This window comes from Simochromis diagramma, unplaced genomic scaffold (genome assembly GCF_900408965.1).
Source record: "Simochromis diagramma unplaced genomic scaffold, fSimDia1.1 OVJJ01000107.1, whole genome shotgun sequence".
NCBI lineage: Eukaryota > Metazoa > Chordata > Actinopteri > Cichliformes > Cichlidae > Simochromis > Simochromis diagramma.
In genome coordinates, this window is record NW_024387209.1 from 8,199,175 (window position 1) to 8,218,231 (window position 19,057).

The 19,057-nt window shown below is 39.7% G+C and overlaps 1 protein-coding gene across 2 annotated transcripts in view; it reads left to right on the forward strand.

Moving 5' to 3' along the window:
- LOC120746060 (activin receptor type-2A) overlaps positions 1-19,057 on the forward strand; it is a 78,901-nt gene that overhangs the window by 54,015 nt on the left and 5,829 nt on the right. Inside the window, exons 5-11 of one of the 2 annotated variants that reach the window (XM_040051269.1) lie at positions 2,381-2,404; positions 10,922-11,065; positions 12,743-12,886; positions 16,905-17,050; positions 17,149-17,263; positions 18,366-18,504; positions 18,599-18,729. In XM_040051269.1, the coding sequence (XP_039907203.1) occupies positions 2,381-2,404; positions 10,922-11,065; positions 12,743-12,886; positions 16,905-17,050; positions 17,149-17,263; positions 18,366-18,504; positions 18,599-18,729 (843 nt within the window). The remainder of the gene's footprint in view (positions 1-2,380; positions 2,405-10,921; positions 11,066-12,742; positions 12,887-16,904; positions 17,051-17,148; positions 17,264-18,365; positions 18,505-18,598; positions 18,730-19,057) is intronic. The other variant, XM_040051270.1, reaches the window with a different exon arrangement.

Below are 19,057 nucleotides of genomic sequence, written 5' to 3' on the forward strand. Positions count from 1 at the left end.
TAGTAAAACAAAAAGAGCTCCGGCCTTTCTTTCTCATATAGGCGGCAGATTTGCATCAGTGTGGGTTTAGCATACAAAAAAATAATGTGTTGGATTTTCTGTTTAATTAGCCGTCTTCCCAAACCTTAAAATGACAAAACCCAGTGTGAAATGCAGAAAATTTCATGCGCCAAAGTCCTTCTGTCGCACTCTGTCATTATGTCATGATGGCCGCGGTCCATCATGGTCTGCATACTTGCCACCAAGCCTCCATTATTCACACCACAGTGCGAAGTGGAGGCAAACTGGAATTGATTCTGTCTGAGTACACAGACCCACAGCTTTCACACGAAGAGGCCTGGAGCTGCAGCATTTAAGCATAAGTCTAGCCTCTTTTTCTTTTCTTTTTTTCTTTCTCCTTCAACATGGGCCCTATTTTCTCATCTCTATCCATCTTAGCAATCGATTCTGACCAAAATCTCATCAATTGCTTTATTATGGAGCTACTTACATCTTGTTTGTCTGGGTGCAGCTTTCCAAAGAAGTCCTAAAGGATCAGTGGACTCCACACCATGTCTTATTAACTCATTTGATGCAAAAATGAAGCTGGCAGGTGCTGTTAGAGAAATCCAAAGCTGATATTGACCTGATTGTTGCTTTACTGCGTTTTTTTTTTTTTCTTCTGTTTTCGTTGGACAAAGCAGCTGGCCTTTAAAATGTGTCTGAACTCTTACATGATAGAGTTCGTGTGTAGTATTTGGGATCGTTTCATATGCAGACATGTGCTTCAAATATATAGTATAATTCTGGGGCTGCTGTGTGTCGGCTTAGGCAGAATTTTGACATTTCCAAATGGTCACCATCAGTCCAACATGTTAGGTTGGATGTGCTGATCCAAATCACCTGCTTTGGATTATTTTTGTTTTAAACCAAAAAGATAAAAGGCCGACATTACGCAGCATCTAAATTAGAAGCATTAGGGCGTCAACACCAGCCTGCCAGAGGGTTCGACTGCCTCTCTGGATGGCTTTACAAAGAATAAATTTTGTATTTAAATCATTATCAACTCAGATTTTGTAATAAAATCTCCCGTTATTTTTACACAGGAGTGAAATGATAAGTAAATGCTAGTATTTCTAAATATCAAGTTGTTTCAACTATAAATAAGATAACAAAAATATTTCATGTAGTTTAAAAAAACATGTCATGTATTTTATGTGATAGTATGGCCCACTTGAGTTCAGATTGAGCCACATGTGGCCCATTGACTTCAGTTAAATAAACAAATGGCTGGGGGCAACATGTGCTATCTTATACTTGAGGCAGCTAGCTTGCCCATTGTACACTGTTATTTCAAAAGTTTTAAACTTTTAGGTTTTACTCGGCAGTACTTAATATCAGCTACACAATAAAATCGTCTCCAGGAGCGCTACATTTGTCTGTTCTACTATTACTAATGGGACTGTCCATCAGTCACTGTGTTAAATTATCAACTTACCCTCAGCTAAGGGAAAAGAAGAAGGCTTGTTCACCACATTGATTTACCAAGTTCATTGTCAGGAGGCAGAGCACTAAATTAGCATAACATAAAAAGCCCGTGCAAAAATTTAATGGTAATAGACTTGAGGGACTGGATGTATTAGCAACCAGTTGGAAAGTAGGGGGAAAGACAAGAGAAGTAAAGTTAAAAAAAGGGAACCTTATGTAAACTAAGCAGATTTACCAGTTTCTCATAGTCCAGTGCTTAGAAAAACTTGATCACACTTTGTAAGTAATATTTATCACTGAAATTTTACCGCCTAATTTTAGCGCCTAAAACTAACCGACTAGCTTTACGCTTCCAAACTTAACTTAGACCTTGTTGGATATATTGATCCAATCTCCCAGCCCTAGTTCCACTTCTATAAGCATCTATTTCAAGATAAAAGCAGCCGTTAGTTGAGAGAGGCATATTTTTCATGTCTGATTTCTCTGTAGCTCCATGTTGGTGTCCTCAGCTGAAGGTCTGACTCTCTGAGCTCAACCTTTCTGTCTCTTACATGACTTCTGTCGGGAAAGTTTTGTGTGTCTGACATCAGCGTGCTGTTGCTGTTAACTTGTGTTTGTTTGGCTTCACTGTGATCTTCTGTTCTTTTCACACATCATTCAGTCTCTATTTTCAGCATCATTTTAAGTTCCTAAAATGTACCATCTTGCCTTTGGAACCATGCTTATTAACCTCTTCATGATCCATGTGGGATAAGAAACTAGAAGCCCTGCTCTGGAGCGCAAGAGGGGAACAAAAGGTTATTCAGGGCTGACTTATCATGTCCTGCTTTTTTATCTGCCTCTATTTCATCCACTAACTGAAAGAAGATAGCAATAATTTCTCTGTTTGCTTCTTATGTTCCTTTTCAACAAGCACGCCTTTCACATTATGGTGGAGGTAAGAGCAGTTTAAATGAAAACACTGTTAGTTTTCCCTCCTTTTTGGGTTCAGAGCTTGGTATGAATTCTCCACCTCAATCCCAGACCACCATTTTGTGTCTTGTTTAGTTGACTTTTCTTTTTTGTGCCTGGATTATTTGCATGGGTGGATGGTTGTGTATTTTTTTTTTTTTTTTTTTTTTTTATTGTTTCTTGCTGAAGATGCATTGTGCATGGCGGAAAATGGCCAACGCGGCTCTGAATGCAGCCCTCCTTTTATATTTTTCTTTGTATGAATGTCCACCTGTGATGTTTATGTAACACATTGTGTGTGATGTGACCCAGTTTCCAGAATGGTATCTGCTCAGACCTATGGCTCACCATTTTTCCATGCAGAGATGGCAGAGGTGTTTGAAACTGAAACTGCGGCTTGCTTTTCCATCTCATTTGCAGACTGAGGAGGAGTACAGATACGTTTTTACATAAGTAGGAGCTTTGCCACTTATCTGGAACATTTTTCAAGTGAGAGAGTGTAAATTGCTTAAGTACAAGGGAAGCATAAGCCTCTTGCAAATGTACCTTGGCTCAAAATTTAACAAATTGGAGTCGAAGTATGGCGCCAGACCTTTCTGGGGGAAAAAAGTAACGCACTAAATAACTCGGGGATTTTAGTCCCTGGCCTTGCTCCTTTAAGGTCATGTCAACAACTTTTTGTTGTTGACATGGTCTCAAGCTTTACGGCCATATCAACAACAGGAAATGACCTTACAATAATGGAGTTTTAGCCAGAATACCTACTCATTGTCCTAAAACCAAGCTTGGCATTTTGGTTTTGTTAGATCTACTTATCTGCACCTAAACCCAGGACACCCAAACCAGACTGAAAGACCTGTTTTGATGTAATAGATGAAGGTGTAACTTGATTAGGCCATAGGAGATGGTTGAGGGTTGGGAGGAACGGCGTGAAGCAGCAGATTCTGTTTTCCTGTTTCCTGTGGTCTGCTGACTAAGTGTAATGCGCCCCCATTTGAGGCCACAGCGCCCTGCGATCGGACAAGGGATCCGGTGACTCCCACAGGAGGCTGAAACCCAGAAGAAAGACGAGTTTTCAGAAGCGATGGAGAAAAGAAGAGCGTCCTGCAATGACAGGTCGTCTTCAGGATTGTGTCTGATGCTTATCAGGCAAATCCATCGTGGCTTATATCTTTAGGGTTTTAAGATGACGTTCTCATACGTTTTTGTTTTTTTGCCAACATTGGGGTTTTGAGCATGACCACATCCTTCTGTGATCAGAGTGAGCATCAAATACTTTTCAGTTTCACTGTAACCCAACACAGGCGAGGCTGAGGAAAAGTTAATACCATGCATGTGTTTACTGACGATTTATTGATCACATCAACACCAAATCAGTTTTAATTTTCAGTCAGAACAAAATGTACCAGAGCTTATTGTTCTGACAAATTACTATGCACGGTAAAATGATCCTGAGCTGATTTAAATACTGAACAGAATCATAATCAGTTATACTGCCAAGAGCGATAGATGCACTGGAATTCTTCTTGATTGCTTTTTTGCAAGCTTATGTAACACAACAACTCCTCTAATTATACTTTTATTGTCAAATTGGAATCGGAATTTAAAATGTTGGACTACAAAGCCCAGGAAAGACACAGGAATTTGACTTGAGACAAATTAGAAAACTGTTTTGTAACAGTGAACAGAGCTCATGTCCTTGTATTATAGCCTGATTTTATTAACGAAACCATGATCAGAATAACAATCATATCAGACAGTGAGCTTAAAGTGGACATGTTTTTCTCGTTTACAGCTCCTCATTTATATTTTCGGACTCAAATAGAGTAGCTTTGTGTGATTCCAAGTTGAAAGTAACCTATCACCCTCAATTCATCTTCTTTCTGAAACGAGACATTTTCAGAAACTTTCATCTGATTGGCTGTTCCATATAAACACGAGGTTTGAACAGCAGGTAGGTCAGGCTTTTGTGCCCTCCTGACATCATATAGAGCAAAGAGTATTACAAACTCTTACTTGTATTTACTCTGACCTCATCATTTTTAACTTTGCTTTTCATGTTTATTATGAGCATCCACTTCTGGAACGAGATATATTTAACAAGAAAATAAGCATAATAACTCCTTTTTAATGGATGTACTAGAAACTGCTTTCATCCTCTTTTCTGGCATAAAGAGTCCTTCAATAGCAAGTGTTTGTTGACCTATTTTCACTGAAAAGTGTCCCCACTCATATTTACTGCTAAGCTATTCTGTTTATTCTTTTTTTCGCCCCCGTTCTACTTTCCTGATTCTGGAAAGAAATGATAATCTTCACCCCACCTTCTCTGGACCTCGTCAGATGTTGGGTTGTCGTAAAGCAGATTCATAGTCTTACATTGGTATCTCTGTACACAGAGCGAAACCAGTGTTGAGGCTGTGGTTTCATACATGCAGTCACTCAACAAACATCTGATGGCTTGGCATTGGTTGGAATGGAGGTTTGAACCAGAAAGGGAATTAACCAGTTACCACGAAGAGAAAGAAGGCTGAACCATTTCTCTTTGTTGTTTAGGTCATGGTAAAAATCAAAACTTTTAAGTCTTGTAATGCTCATTTTCTAAGTTATGGTCCCCATTAGAGTCAAAAAGGATGATGAAAGCAAGGTATTCTTGAGTCAGGCTCACCCCTCAGTGGTCTCACAATGTTTTAAAACACCAAGATGGCAAAAATGCTCAGTTTAAATATATAGTCAGTCATTTTTCTGATGCATTCTCATAACCATTAAAAGTATAAAGTTTTATACATACAACATACAAAGTTTTACAGCCTCTTAAAGAGTAAATAGATATGAATACACATTGACAGCTGAGGTAAACAGCAGACTGACAGCCTACAGCCACTACAGATGAACGGCAGCCAGAATAGGCCAGGCCTACAGCAGCCACTCTAGCTAGGATGTACTTGAATGGGAATGTTTACTCTTAATAGTGAGATTTTTTTACACGGGCTTTGCATACACTTGCAAAGTCAACGTTGAGGCATGACCTTCAAGGAGCCTTTAAATAGGTTAGGATCATAAATCAGATATAATTTAATTCAGTTTTATTTATACAGGGCCAAATCACAATAACAGACACTTTATATTGTAAGGTAGACCCTACAATAATACATACAAAGAAAAACCCAACAATCATATGACCCCCTGTGAGCAAGTGCTTTGGCGACAGTGGGAAGGAAAAACTCCCTTTTAACAGGAAGAAACCTCCAGCAGAATCAGGCTCAGTGAGGGGCGGGGCCATCTGCTGCAGTCGGTTGGGGTGAAAGAAGGAAGACAGGATAAAAGACCTGCTGTGGAAGAGAGTCAGAGATTAATAAAACACACTAGAGAAAGGAGGATGCTGTTAAACAGAAACGTTTACTTGCATATACATTAAAACATCCAGCAGATACTTCCAAAACAAGATAGACTAATTCACCTTGTCTTTTTTATTTTGTATTTTTTATTAGTGCTGTCAACGTTAATCTTGTCAAAATGACGTTAACAGCATAACCGCATTAATGCGGCAAATATCTGTTAGCGACTTAACGTGGATGGCGCCGTGCGTGGGGCTGCACGGCGTCAACGCATTAGCGCAGTTAAGTTGTTAAAGAAGGAAACCTGACTAAGAGGGAAGCAACACAGACAGATGCGGAAAGACATTAAATTCAGTTAAATTCAGTTAACAACAATAATTGAATGGTTTTATATATAAACAAATTCCCGTTACCGAGGCGTCATAATTGTGAGTAAGGTCGTCACAGTTGGTAATGAATCTGTGTCTGATTATACACAGTCCAACTTACAAAGAAAGTGAACAGAAACATTTATATACAACAAGTTGTCCCCATCAATTTCTGTTGTACACGAAAAGAAAAACACTGCTTATTTTCTATTATTTCACTCATATAATTAAAGGTTCTTATGTGATGCTATAGAAGCACATCACACCACACTTTCAATCATCTATCCTGCCTGCTGCTGCTGCAGGTTGATCTAAAAGTCCAGACTGGGAGAAATCAGATTTCTGTCCAGTTATTCTTTAACCTATCCCACCTGCCAAAGGACAGGAGGTTGTCAAGTTCATTGATGCACAAAGGTCTGAAATAACAGCCTGCCAAATCCTTCGACTTTAGTTAATAATATCAGTAAGGCTCAGCCGCCAAACTGGAAGCTAGCTTTCTGTGAGTACAGTACGTGCTCCCCATTCATGGACCAGGCAAGTAAATGATTTGTTTAAAAAAAAAAAAAAAAAGTTTTGAGTTCATCTGATCCTCATTGAAAGTTCATGCCTATATTTAAAAACAGTATCAAAAACAGATGCATAGAAACATTTGTGTGAAACTATACTTTGATTATTTTGCTCAGTACAATGTGTTCTTAAAAATGTTTTCAAGCTGCCATCTAGAGAGCGTTTGGGCCGCTCTGAAATCCAACCTCTGCACCGTGGTGGGTAATTTTCCTCGTCATTTGGCTGGCATTTGGTGTGAAAGCAGTGTGCAGACAGCAGGTCTGCCTCACAGCTCTCTGTTAGAGGGAAAAGGCTTTAAGTAAACACACCAGTTCCCATTCCAATCCTCCATTCCCCTCGCACTGCCCAGAAGAAATGGGCAGCCTGCTCTATATATCTACCAAAAGCAGCAGCAGCAATTATTTCATTTATTTTTTTTCTTACACGCTTTTAGATGTTGCAAATTGAAAACACGATCCCTGGGGAGCAGCTTGGTCCTAGAGAAAAGGCCGTTTGACGTGCACCTTCTCGAGACAGACCTCACGACTGCAACACGTCTGCATCATAAATGTCTGTTTTCAGACCTCGACTTTAATCCGTTTGATGGATATTAAGAGGTTTCTGTGGAATTTTTGGTTTGAGGTGCAACGTTATTATAGTAAACTAAAACTAGGTGTGAATGCAACGCTAAAGTTAACTAAAATAAAAAGTAGACCTTTAGGGAACAAAACTTGAAACAATTTTGTGAGCTTGGGAAATTAAAATCACAAAAGTCTGAAACTAACACTGAAACAGTAAAAAACTAAAATTTTCAAGCAACAAAAACTAAAGAAGATCCGCTCTGAAAACGACCTGAAACTAAATTAAATTAAAAGAAAAGTCAAACGTTAAATTTAAAAGCATGAATTAGAATGAAATAAACTATAATAGCTCTTGTTAGGTGCTAATAACACAGCCAGTCATATACAGTCATGTGAAAGGTTTCACCAGACTCTGCACTCTTGTAATAAATGCAGTACACCCCATGATTTCATTTTGCTTGCATAATTGAAAATAAAGAGTCTTGAATTCAGTAGAGCCACGTTTAGCAAAAATAACTTGAAGTAATGATTTTCTGTGTAACTTTATCAGCCTCTCACATCACTGTGGAGGAATTCCGGCCCGCTCTTCTTTACAGCATTGCTTCAGTTAATTGAGGTTTGTGGAGGGTTGCTTATGCACAGCTCTCTTCAGGTCCCACCACAGCATTTCAATCATGTTGCGGTCTGGACTTAGACTGGACCACTGCAGGACCTTGATTCTTTTCCTTTTCAGCCATTCTGTTGTAGATTTGCTGCTGTGCTTGGGATCATTGTCCTGTTACATGACCCTGTCAGATAGACGGCCTCGCATTTGACTCTAGGATACTTTGGTATACAGAGGAGTTCATGGTCGACTCATTCACTGCAAAACAAATCCAAATCACCTCTCTACCACCATACTAACAGCTGGTATGAGGTATTTGTGTTGATGTGGAGCTGTGCATCATGACCAAACATCTCCACTTTGGTCTTGTCTGTCCAAAGGACATCGTTCCAGAAGTCTTGTGGTTTTTCAGATGGGGGGGTTTAGAAACCTGCTGCCGTGATCTTTTAGAGAGAATAGGCTTTCTCTTGTAACCCTTCCAAGCAACCCACACTCATTCAGTCTTTTTCCAATTGTACTGTCATGAATTAATATTTAACATGCTAACTGATGCCTGTAGAGTCTGAGATGCAGATCGTGGGGGGGGGGGTTATGGTTACCTGAACATTGCATGGTCTCACCTTGGAGTTAACTTGTTGTAACTTCCAGCAATCTACCAAAACTTGAGCTTTAATAGAGATGCTCACACTTGCTGATAAACAGTTAATGAAGTGCATTTGATTAGCAGCACTTGGCTGCTGCTCCCCCTCTTAATTCCTATGGAAGCCATAAAGTTGGGCCAGCTATCAATAATGGATTTAGCCTACAGCCATGTGGTTTAAAGCCAACCGATGTCCCTGGCAATAGATGTGCCTGATGGAAAACCTGGACAGCACCTTATTTGTTTCATAAAGGTGCTCGGAACATAATTTCAGACACATACAATTGTGTGTAAAAATGGCTGTACTTCCTGAATAGGTAAATGCAATGAATCAAAACCAGAACTGTGCACTTGAATTATATCTTGATTGTTTGATTTAAAACCCACTGTGGTGGTGTACAGAGGCAAAATTAAACAAGATTAGCTCAGTATGGACCTGACGAAGGATGCGTTGTAGGCGTGTGTTCACTAGATAAAAGTCCTCTTGCACTGCAGAAGGAACAAAACTTAATTGAATTTAATTTGTTTGTAGCCTTTCTTTATCTGCATCCATAGATTTAATTATATGTAGTTAAAAAATAGTTTGATGTATGCAAAATATTTCTGTGAGCCGACCAGACAATCTGCCGCTTTTTGTTTGCTTTAAAGTCAACTTCTCCAAGAAAAAGAGGCAGCTGAGGTTATTTTGTTGTGTTTCTAAAAACTTTGTTGATTTACCCCCACCCTCTCAAACAGTGTCTTGTGCTTGCCAAAACGTAATAAAATGATGAGATTTAGTGAAATGCACTTTGAGGCTTCTTCAGCCACACAGTAGCGTTTTGTTTTGTGTGCACTAAAGGCCAGAGTTCAATTTCATCTTGATAAAAATCTAATTCATAAATGTTACTAGAGGATATACAGTTTGCTCCTGTAACCGCAGTAATCTTGCTGTAGCCGCTTCCTCGACGCTTTTTTTTTTTTTTTTTTTTTTTTTTTTAACGGCTCCTGCTGTTAAACGCTCCTTGGCATAGGCTCATTTTTAACAGTTGGTGTGCGGCTTGGATCTGGCTCATGTTTGTCTTTAAGAAAGGTCGTATGCCAAAAACCCTGGATGGTAAATCCAGAAATGAGGTAATATTTGTGCCCTGAAATGCACGTTTTCTTTTCCTTCTGTAACCTCGTGGGTTAGAGCAGCGCTCTTAAATCTGTTAAATCCAGCAGAAACTCAAAAGAGAAACCCTTTCTTTCTTTTACGTGAGCTTAGCGAAACACTCGGAGTGACACGAGTGCACTCCTGATATATTATCGTCGCGTCTGAGTGGATCCTGCAGGCCTCGGGGTCTTGAAACTTGCTGCAGCTCATCAGGCGCCTTGTAAGCCTTCAGTTCAAGTGAAAACATGAACATCGCGAAGGGAAAAAAAAGCTCCTTCTTTTTTTTTTCTTCTTCTTTTCTTACTGACAGCAGAGGCATGCAGCTAAAGTCGAGGTTTTACAGCAGCGTATCTGGTTTCATCAAACGCCATCAGTCATGTGCTACTCTTTCTCCTCTACCTTTTATTCTTTGGAAATGTGACTCCTGCACTGCATGCTTCTTTTTAACCTTCTTCCCCACCCTCGTCCTCCTCCACCTCCCTCTCTCGCGTGCTCTCTCTCTCTCCAGGTCTCGCTATCCTTGCTCACCCTCTGTCCTCCTCTGTGAAGTCACATGTGAAAGTGATCAGCTTAATCCCGATCACCAGCTGTGTTTAACCTACTTTAGATTTGGAACACTTGGCTTTACTCTCTTTCACTTTTGTTTGTGTGGGATTAGCATGAACGCACAGCACACGCATGCGGTCTGACCCGCCGCCTTTGGCTCTTAAATGTTTTTATTAAATCCATAATTAAACCCTTGCCCAATTTCTTTGTGTGCCTTGCTCAGCGGTTAATCTTCCAGGTTTTGTTTTGTTTTTTCCAACCACCGCCAGCGCACACATTTCATCTGCTGTTTGTCAGATTTAAACTGGCAACCCTCCAGTTACAAACCCGCTTCTGTAAACTTGAGCAAATGAAACTCCTCCGGGGGGGGGGGGGTTAATTGAATTTAAAATGAATGTATCCGAACCCTGCTCGGTATGCCGTGTCCACACGGTCATATGGAGGCTAAACTTAAATGTGCAGCTCTCCTGAAGCGGACTTTCCCTCATTAGAAACAACAGAAATTTAAAAGTAGATAAAGCACCGAGGCACCGCTTTGTGGAAGAAGTCTATAAATGTAAGTTGTAAGATTTAAGATGTGGAGACGTTGGCAATTCTGCTGGCCTAAGCTCCTCAGGCACGCTGTCACTGTGAGCCAAACAGCCCGGTCACCTTCAGTGTAAGCCCGGTGCTATTTTAATGCTCTGCACAAGGAATAAATAAATAAATAAAAAGAATAAAGTATAACACCCGCGTCTCTGTCTCTCTGCAGGATCCCGGACCCTCACCCCCGTCCCCAATTCTGGGACACAAACCTCTGCAGCTGATCGAGGTGAAAGCCAGGGGGCGCTTCGGCTGTGTGTGGAAGGCGCAACTGCTGAACGAATACATGGCTGTTAAGATCTTTCCCATCCAGGTACACGTGCTGATGTTTCTTCTTTTTGTTTTTTTACTACAACTGTTACATTAGCCTGACAACTCTTACACCCCCACAAAGTAAAGTACTAAAGGAAAAATGTTCACTGTCTTATCAAATAAAGGCAAAACTAAATAAAAAAAAGCAACAACTATAAGAAGTAAAGGAGGTTATTCAAAAACACACACATTGTGAGTATTAATCATTTATCAAATGCCTGTCCACATATCTTCACTAATGACTGTAGCCTGTCACCGCTGCCTTCATATGTCAAAAAGTTATCATGTTTGATATATGACAGTTTATTCAATTCAGTTTTATTCATATAGCACCAAATCACAACAACAGTCAAAAAAAATAAGGCCCTTCATATTGTAAGGTAAAAAACCTACAATAACAGAGATAAAACACCAACAATCAGACGAACCCGCTGTGATGAAGCACTTGGCGATAGTGGGAAAGAAAAACTCCTTTTTAACAGGAAGGAGTCATAGACAGAGCCAGAGGGAGGGGCAGCCACCTGTTAGTCGCTTTTTTCAGAATAGAAATAAATACATACGATTGAAGTGAAATAAATACTGTAGAAAGGGATTTATAGTAATTTAAGGTCTTAAAACAGGTGTGCCCAACATTTTAACATCAAAGACATACTGCTGTAGTTAATGAAATAAATATTTCAGCACATCTCTTAAATTGTAAGAAATAAATTGTGTCATTTGCACCCGTTTAAAAGAAAAGACATTTCTGTTGTAGATAGTCGACAAAACAGGAACAGGATCCATTTAATTTTTGAATGTATGTTTAAGTCCAGAAATTACACTTTCACGTTTTCCAATACTGTCCAATTCTACTCTTTACCGGGGAGATTCTGGACTTATATTTGACACTTATGGACATGTCTTTTCATGTCATTTAAACAAAGACGGGCAGTGCGTGATTGAAATATTCACCTCACCTAGTTTTTCTGATGGACTAAACTAACCAAAGCAGCTAAAACCTTTTTTGTTCGTTTTTTTAACAATGCTGGAAATCTTTTAGATCCAGCCTCTAGTGGCTGTTAGAGGAACTGCAGATTCCTTTAACTAATAAAAACTAAACTAAAAGAAGCAAATCCACTCTGGGAAGTAACTGAAACTAAAATGAAATCAAAAGGAAATAGAAAGGAATAGAAACTGTACCAACTCTGGCTGTATGTGTTTAATTTTCTGGGTAAAATCTAGTTTGGTTACAGGAAAATTCTTCTGATAAGCTTTTTTTTTAAATTGGGCTAGTGTATCCATTATTTTTCATGCTGGAAGCAGGGAATAAATGAAAAACAGCTAATTAAACTTGTAGCCAACAAGTCTGACAGCTTTTCTAGTGGAAACTTTATAACTCATCCCCTTTTTTGTTATTTCTGACCTTTTGATAAGCAAAAATGTGTTTTATATTTGAGTAATATTATTGGGATTATTTGGGTGCCGAGTGTCTCTGTTATGAGATGAATTAGAGCTTCTCGGCTGTTTTAATAATGAGTAATAATAAAGCAGCATGTAAAACAAAGAATAGACTAAAATCAGTCTGCATCTCCCAAACTTCCTAACACTAGTCGTGACCTGGCTTTTACGTGTTTTTGTCGATTGGGTGGCACGGCGGCATGAATAACATCTGCATCTCTGCCTCTGTGCTCGTGTCTAGGACAAGCTGTCTTGGCAGAACGAGTACGAGATCTACAGCGTGAGCGGCATGAAGCACGAAAACATCCTCCACTTTATCGGCGTGGAGAAGAGGAACAACAACCTGGACCTGGAGCTGTGGCTCATCACCGCCTACCACGACAAGGTACGCCGAGAGGGCTGCAGAGATGCATATTCTTTTCTTTACTGAGTCATTTTCAATCTGAGTGCACTAAAGCAGAGTACTCTATAGGAGACCGGACTGTATTTCTAAAGCATTCATTCCTCTATATGTTGTATATTTTCTCATTGCTTCATCAAACCTCTCGCACTTTGGGGACGTCTCAGACCTCCAGGCTCGATGACCTAAGCTTCATGCTGAACCTTCAGTCTGCTTTGTATGCCAGGCTTTTGTATACTACACTGTGGATCTATTTCAAACCAGTTTCAGGATGTTTTTACATCGATACGTCATTTAGGTCTAAAAATTGCTTTATGAGTTCAGCTTGATTTAAGACCATCAGATAAAGAGGAGCGAATAAGACAAACAAAAGAAAAGCAAAAACGTGTTTAATTTTGCTTTTTCTGGGGTATCTTAAGTGCAATCACTGCTTTAGTTCATTAAAATAAACAGGCTGTTGCTTATGTTAAGTAGCAGGCGTGCTCACAGGGGCAGCCTTTGGGTTTAAAGACTGCAGTTTCTCTAGTGGCCAGTAGAGGGTGACTACATAAGTGAGTCAGTACCCATAGATCGCCATGTTAAAATGTCAAAATTTATAGCTGATATAAGCACGTTGGCGACCTGCTAGACAAAGCAGTTTTTGTCTCTATAGCCAGTTGTCCTAAATTAAAAAACAGGGTGACTGTTTTTATAAGTCATCTATTTATATTTTAAAAAGTCTTTTTAAGTTTGCATTAGTCAGTCGTAATTATTTTATTTACAGAGCTTCTTGATCCCTCTGTGCTGTTTTTGGCTCTATCTTAGTTTAACTGTTAAAATTCTTATCACATTTTATTGTTTTGCTTTTGCTTTGTGGAGCAAACGAACCCACATTTTTGAGTTAAATCATAATTTCAAGATTTTTTGAACCTTTATTTTGAGTTAAGTTGAACTTTTGAGATATTCAAAATTGGAGTTGCATCTAAATTTTGATCAGTTTTTTAGTTACTGCGTTGAATTTCAATGTGCTAACCCACAATCTTGAGTTGTCAAGTTGTAATTCTGAGATAAATAACCCAAATATATAGTTCAACTTTTGAGATGCTAACCCAAATTTTTGAGTTACAAATTTTTTTTTTATGTAACTATAAATTTTGACGTGTTGCCAAATAAATTTTCTTCAGTGGCAGAAATGCGCTTCCATAAAGTATAGTTACTTCTGTCTTGAAAAAACAAACACAGAGGTTTAAAACACAAGTGTTCGTTACTCATGTCATTGTGGCCGTCTCCATCCTTTATATACAGTCTGTGGTATGATCCCTGCTTTTTTCTTGTTGCTACCCAAGTAACATGTTGAGCTGATGGTCTGGATGTCTATACGACCTTATTTTAGTGCCATTTTGAACTGTGTCAACAAGTCCTGATAAGAGTCCATGTTTACTGAGCATTTATCCATATGTATCCATATCAAATTTATGATATACACCTGCATTTAAACCTGGCACAGCCACTCAAACCTTTAAAAAAATAGCTGTAAGATCAAGAGATCAAAGCCGGTATACATCTCAGTAAAACAGTTAAAACTCAAGTTTCCACAGCTGAAGAAAAGGTTAGAAACCGTTGCAAGTGTTGTTTAAAACACATCCAACTGGAGCGCTTCAGATCTGTTTTCCAGTCACAGTGTACTACAGCACATGTAAAACAATTCTCTGATTTCCCGCCTGATTTCTCCCACTAACTGGGTTGTTTGTGTCCATGTAAGCTCAGCATATTGCTGAGCTTAGTGTATGTTATTGAGTTGTTTGCTGGGGGGTTTTTGTGGGGGGGCAGTTGCACACAGATCTAAAAAGCTCCAGGGCGACCATCTAACAAAGTTGTAAACACTGGTAAAGAGGGGGAAACATGCATGAAACCTTCACATTTTATCGATTCTGTTTGGTGCCTTAAGATCTAATCTATAGTTACAATACGCCTCATGTTGCCTTTCTTTTTTTTCTTTTTTTCTTTTTTGTGCCTAGAAAGTGGGTTTGAGCTGTGTTAGCCCCCTTTTGTGCTCCACTCACCCTCCATGCTGCAGCCTTTGTAGCATTTGGGGCTCTAAGTGCCTCTGTGTTTTGAGAGTCATTACCAACCTAGTGGAGAGTGATTCTTGTACGCTTGGCTTGCCCGAAATTTCCCAGCCAGACCGAGGATTTGAATCGGCGTTCCTAAGGAGCCTTCATCGCGTGAATAAAGGTTGAAAAATTAAAAGCTTGTGGGTGTGGCGGTGAGGCTTTAACACTCACAATACAACTCTTGGAAAGGCACTCAGCTCTGGAGTGGAGTGAAGCTCTCCTAGAGGGAATAACACTGGCGCTTTAAAGGAGGAAACTGTAATTATTCTGCAAGCATAAGTCTTTAAGCTTTGACCTAAAAAGAGCAGGTGTCGAAGTGTTGGCGTCTGTCGCAGCTGATTTATGTTTGATGCATCTGAGCAGCTTTATGGTGTGGAGCCGTGCACATGCAGCAGCTTGCCGAAGAAAAAAAATCCCTGTAATTTATATCTTTTCATATATTTCCACCGCAAGGATATTAAAAGCTGTCACGCAGAATATGCACGCGCACACACACACACACACACTGTGGAAAGCTTTCATCTGAAGCTCGGCTGATGATGTGTTGGAGTTGCATGCCCTCTAGTGGTCACTCAACACAACTACATTTGCCTTTGGCCTCCACTGGTGACCTTGTGTTGTGTTGACATTCAAAATTCAAGACCTTTATTGTCATTGTGCATTACAGATGACATTAAAAGAAAAACACTAACAGGAGTACAGATTAACAAATATATTTTATACTTTTTATTCTACATTATTAACTCTCATTATGATAAAAAATGGTCAATAAAGGTGTGAGGGAAACAGCAGCACAGAAATATGAGTAAATATAAAATATGAGCATTAACAGGACAGAAGACAAATTAGTAAATTAGATGTAAGCATGAATTTTCCCTTGTAATGCTCAAATCTGCAGATCTACAGTTGCATTTCTACTTTTTCACTCTAATATTTAACAGTAAGGCACATGCTGCTTCATGAGTAGACAAAGGATAAAGTGATCACATGGAGGAGGTCATTGAATCAGCGTTATCAGAGCTCCGTTATTCAGAGAGGACAATAAGCATCCGCTGTGGTTTTAAGAGGACGCCTTGTAGGTCGTAAATGTCATTTATTGCACTCTAGGGGATTTATTGAGCTCCAGAAGTTCTTTCTTCTTCGATAATCATCTAAAAAATGTCAATATTGAAACTTGTACATCCAGTATAATTGTTTTATCTTGTGGAGTCAGCTGCAAAATAAAAAAATAGAAAAGCTTTGGTGAATTTCCATCCATTAGAGATATTACCATTACCACACTGAGAATACTGCATGCTCTGATGCAGCTCAGCTTTTAATGTACTATTAATTAATCTTTTCATTCCATCACTCTGACTCTTGAATATATTTATAACATCACACATTTCTAGATTTCAGCTGATAAACATTAAAACTTCTGTAACAGTTACACACAAGTTAGTGATCTGCTTTGTCCTCCATCGTCCTCCGGCCCTTCCATCACATGTGAATAAGATCTTGTGAATTCTCTCTCTTGGAGCACCGTCTCTCCCCCAACCCAAAGGGGAGTTTTGCCTCAGACTTGAAGATGCCAAGTAACTCCTGGTAGGGTCATCTCAGGGGAGGGGTCTCGCTTTGAGAAACTCCATTGAAACAGAGTATTTGACACTGGATAACCTCACCTGAAACTGGGATTAAGCTAGAACAGAAACGGGGACGTCTGGCAGCCAGGCCTGGATTCATGGGGTCTGGACAGGTACAGCTTATCAACAACAACAGAAATTAGGGACACATGCAGTGTGGACTGGGCAACAGGCAAAGGGCACGTTTTGGGGCCCCTTTTCCTACATGCCCGTTTTTGAATGTAAAGTTAGTGTTTCTGTTTTTTCTTCCCGCTGACACCCATCTTCTCTGTCTGTCTCATTCACTAGGGCTCGTTGACAGACTACCTGAAGGCCAACGTGGTGTCCTGGAACGAGCTCTGCCACATCGCTCAGTCAGCAGCCCGCGGCCTCGCCTACCTCCACGAAGATATCCCAGGACACAAGGACGGGCACAAGCCCTCCATCGCTCACAGGTACACTGCCATAAACATAAACATCTGTGGATTATCAAGACTCCTGTATTAGTTTGACTGGGCTAAAGGGACATTTCCTGTGTCGTGCGTTCTTTCAGGGACATTAAAAGTAAGAATGTGTTGTTGAAGAATAACCTGACAGCCTGCATAGCTGACTTTGGCCTCGCTCTGAAGTTTGAGGCAGGAAAATCAGCAGGAGACACACACGGACAGGTATAGCTCACACTTAAAACTTCATATAGTTGTCTCTCATCCACCATTTCACTGTGTTTGAAGGCATGTTTACAGGCAGTACCCAGTTACATCTGTTTCCAGCTTATTTGTGCATTGATGTTAAGCAACCAATCTCAGTTTATGTTGTTTGAAAATTTGGTTTATCATTATTATAATATTTTAGTCTTCCAAATGTTTTGCACTGCACAGCACAACAATCTTAAATGACAAGTTGAATAACACAAAAAAATCATCTATACAGTATCAATAATTACAGTCTAGAATCTTTCCCTTATTGTAAAAGGACATACGTCCCATTAATGTATGACATTTTAGATCCTCCCGTCAAAGTACAGTCAGATTCTTTCTGTCAGTATACAGTGACATTCTAGAACATTTCCATCAATGCATAGTTAAATTCTAAAATATTTCCCTTTGTGTACAATGAAATTCTCTTTGTTAATGTACAGTGAAATTCTATAATCTTTCCAATATATTTTAGAAGCTTTCTATTAATAGTCAGTGACTTTCCAGAATCTTCCTGTTAATGTATAATTACGTCTTTTCGTTGATGTTTAATGATGTTCTAGAATTTTCAATTCAGTACAACTTCAATTCCCCCTGAAACTGCAATAGTCAGTAGTTTATTATAGCTTAGCATGATTTATAGTTCAAAATAACCCTTATTTATCTCATACTGGACCCTGTGTTAAGGGGAAAATGGGGGGGGGGGACAAAAATAACTGAAAACTGAAACTGAGTATTTAGACCTGAGGCCTGATCTTTTTTTTTTTTTTTTTTAAGTTATTTGTTCATTTCACTGTAATCACCAACATCCATTTTAGAGTGACCCTTATTATTCTTGCTTTGAGACAGTAGTTGTAGACTCCTTTGGGTGGCAGCATAGGCCAGAAATCTTTGAAGCAGCCCTGGAGGGATTTATTTGAATGATGAGGTTTTCAATTTTTGAAAGTTGGACAATCACAGTAAAGCAGTGAAAACACATTTATTTGGCAGTGTTTTTGCTGGGTCTGCTTTAATTGGTGGTCATGTAGCTATTTATCTCAGTGCTGATCTTTGGACTCCTGCTTGGAACCTGTAGGTGGGAACACGACGTTACATGGCTCCCGAAGTCCTGGAGGGCGCAATCAACTTCCAGCGTGATTCCTTTTTGCGCATCGATATGTACGCCTTTGGCCTCGTCCTGTGGGAGCTGGCATCACGGTGCACCGCTGCCGACGGTAAATCCACAAGCACTCCAGTCAGGTTTTATCCACACTGTCTTATTTTTATTCCGTCCGAATTTTAACTTTGGACATGTGCACATGTTTCCAGGACCAGTAGATGAGTACATGCTCCCCTTTGAGGAGGAGGTGGGTCAGCACCCATCTCTGGAGGACATGCAGGAGGTGGTGGTGCATAAGAAACTGCGGCCCTGCCTGCGAGACTGCTGGCAGAAACACACGGTGAGAAATTAGAGGAGTGTTTGTTGAAACTGTCCCATAGCTCTTTGATTTATGCAGCATGATTTAAAATATTTGGTTCCCTCTATAGCACATTTAAAAAGAACAGCTGATGTACACCTGAAATAATCAAACAACATATAACACAGGACAAAATGACAGTAAGAACAACACAAAGTATTATGAACTTTCATTGGATAGTCTCTTTAGTCGCTTGCCTGAAAGTTTATAAATAGGTCCCGCCCACTTTGTGCCACTGCAGAGCGCTTCCAGTGTGTCCATGCTCAAACTCCAGAAACCACAACCAGCTGAGATATCGTGGTGCTGTTTG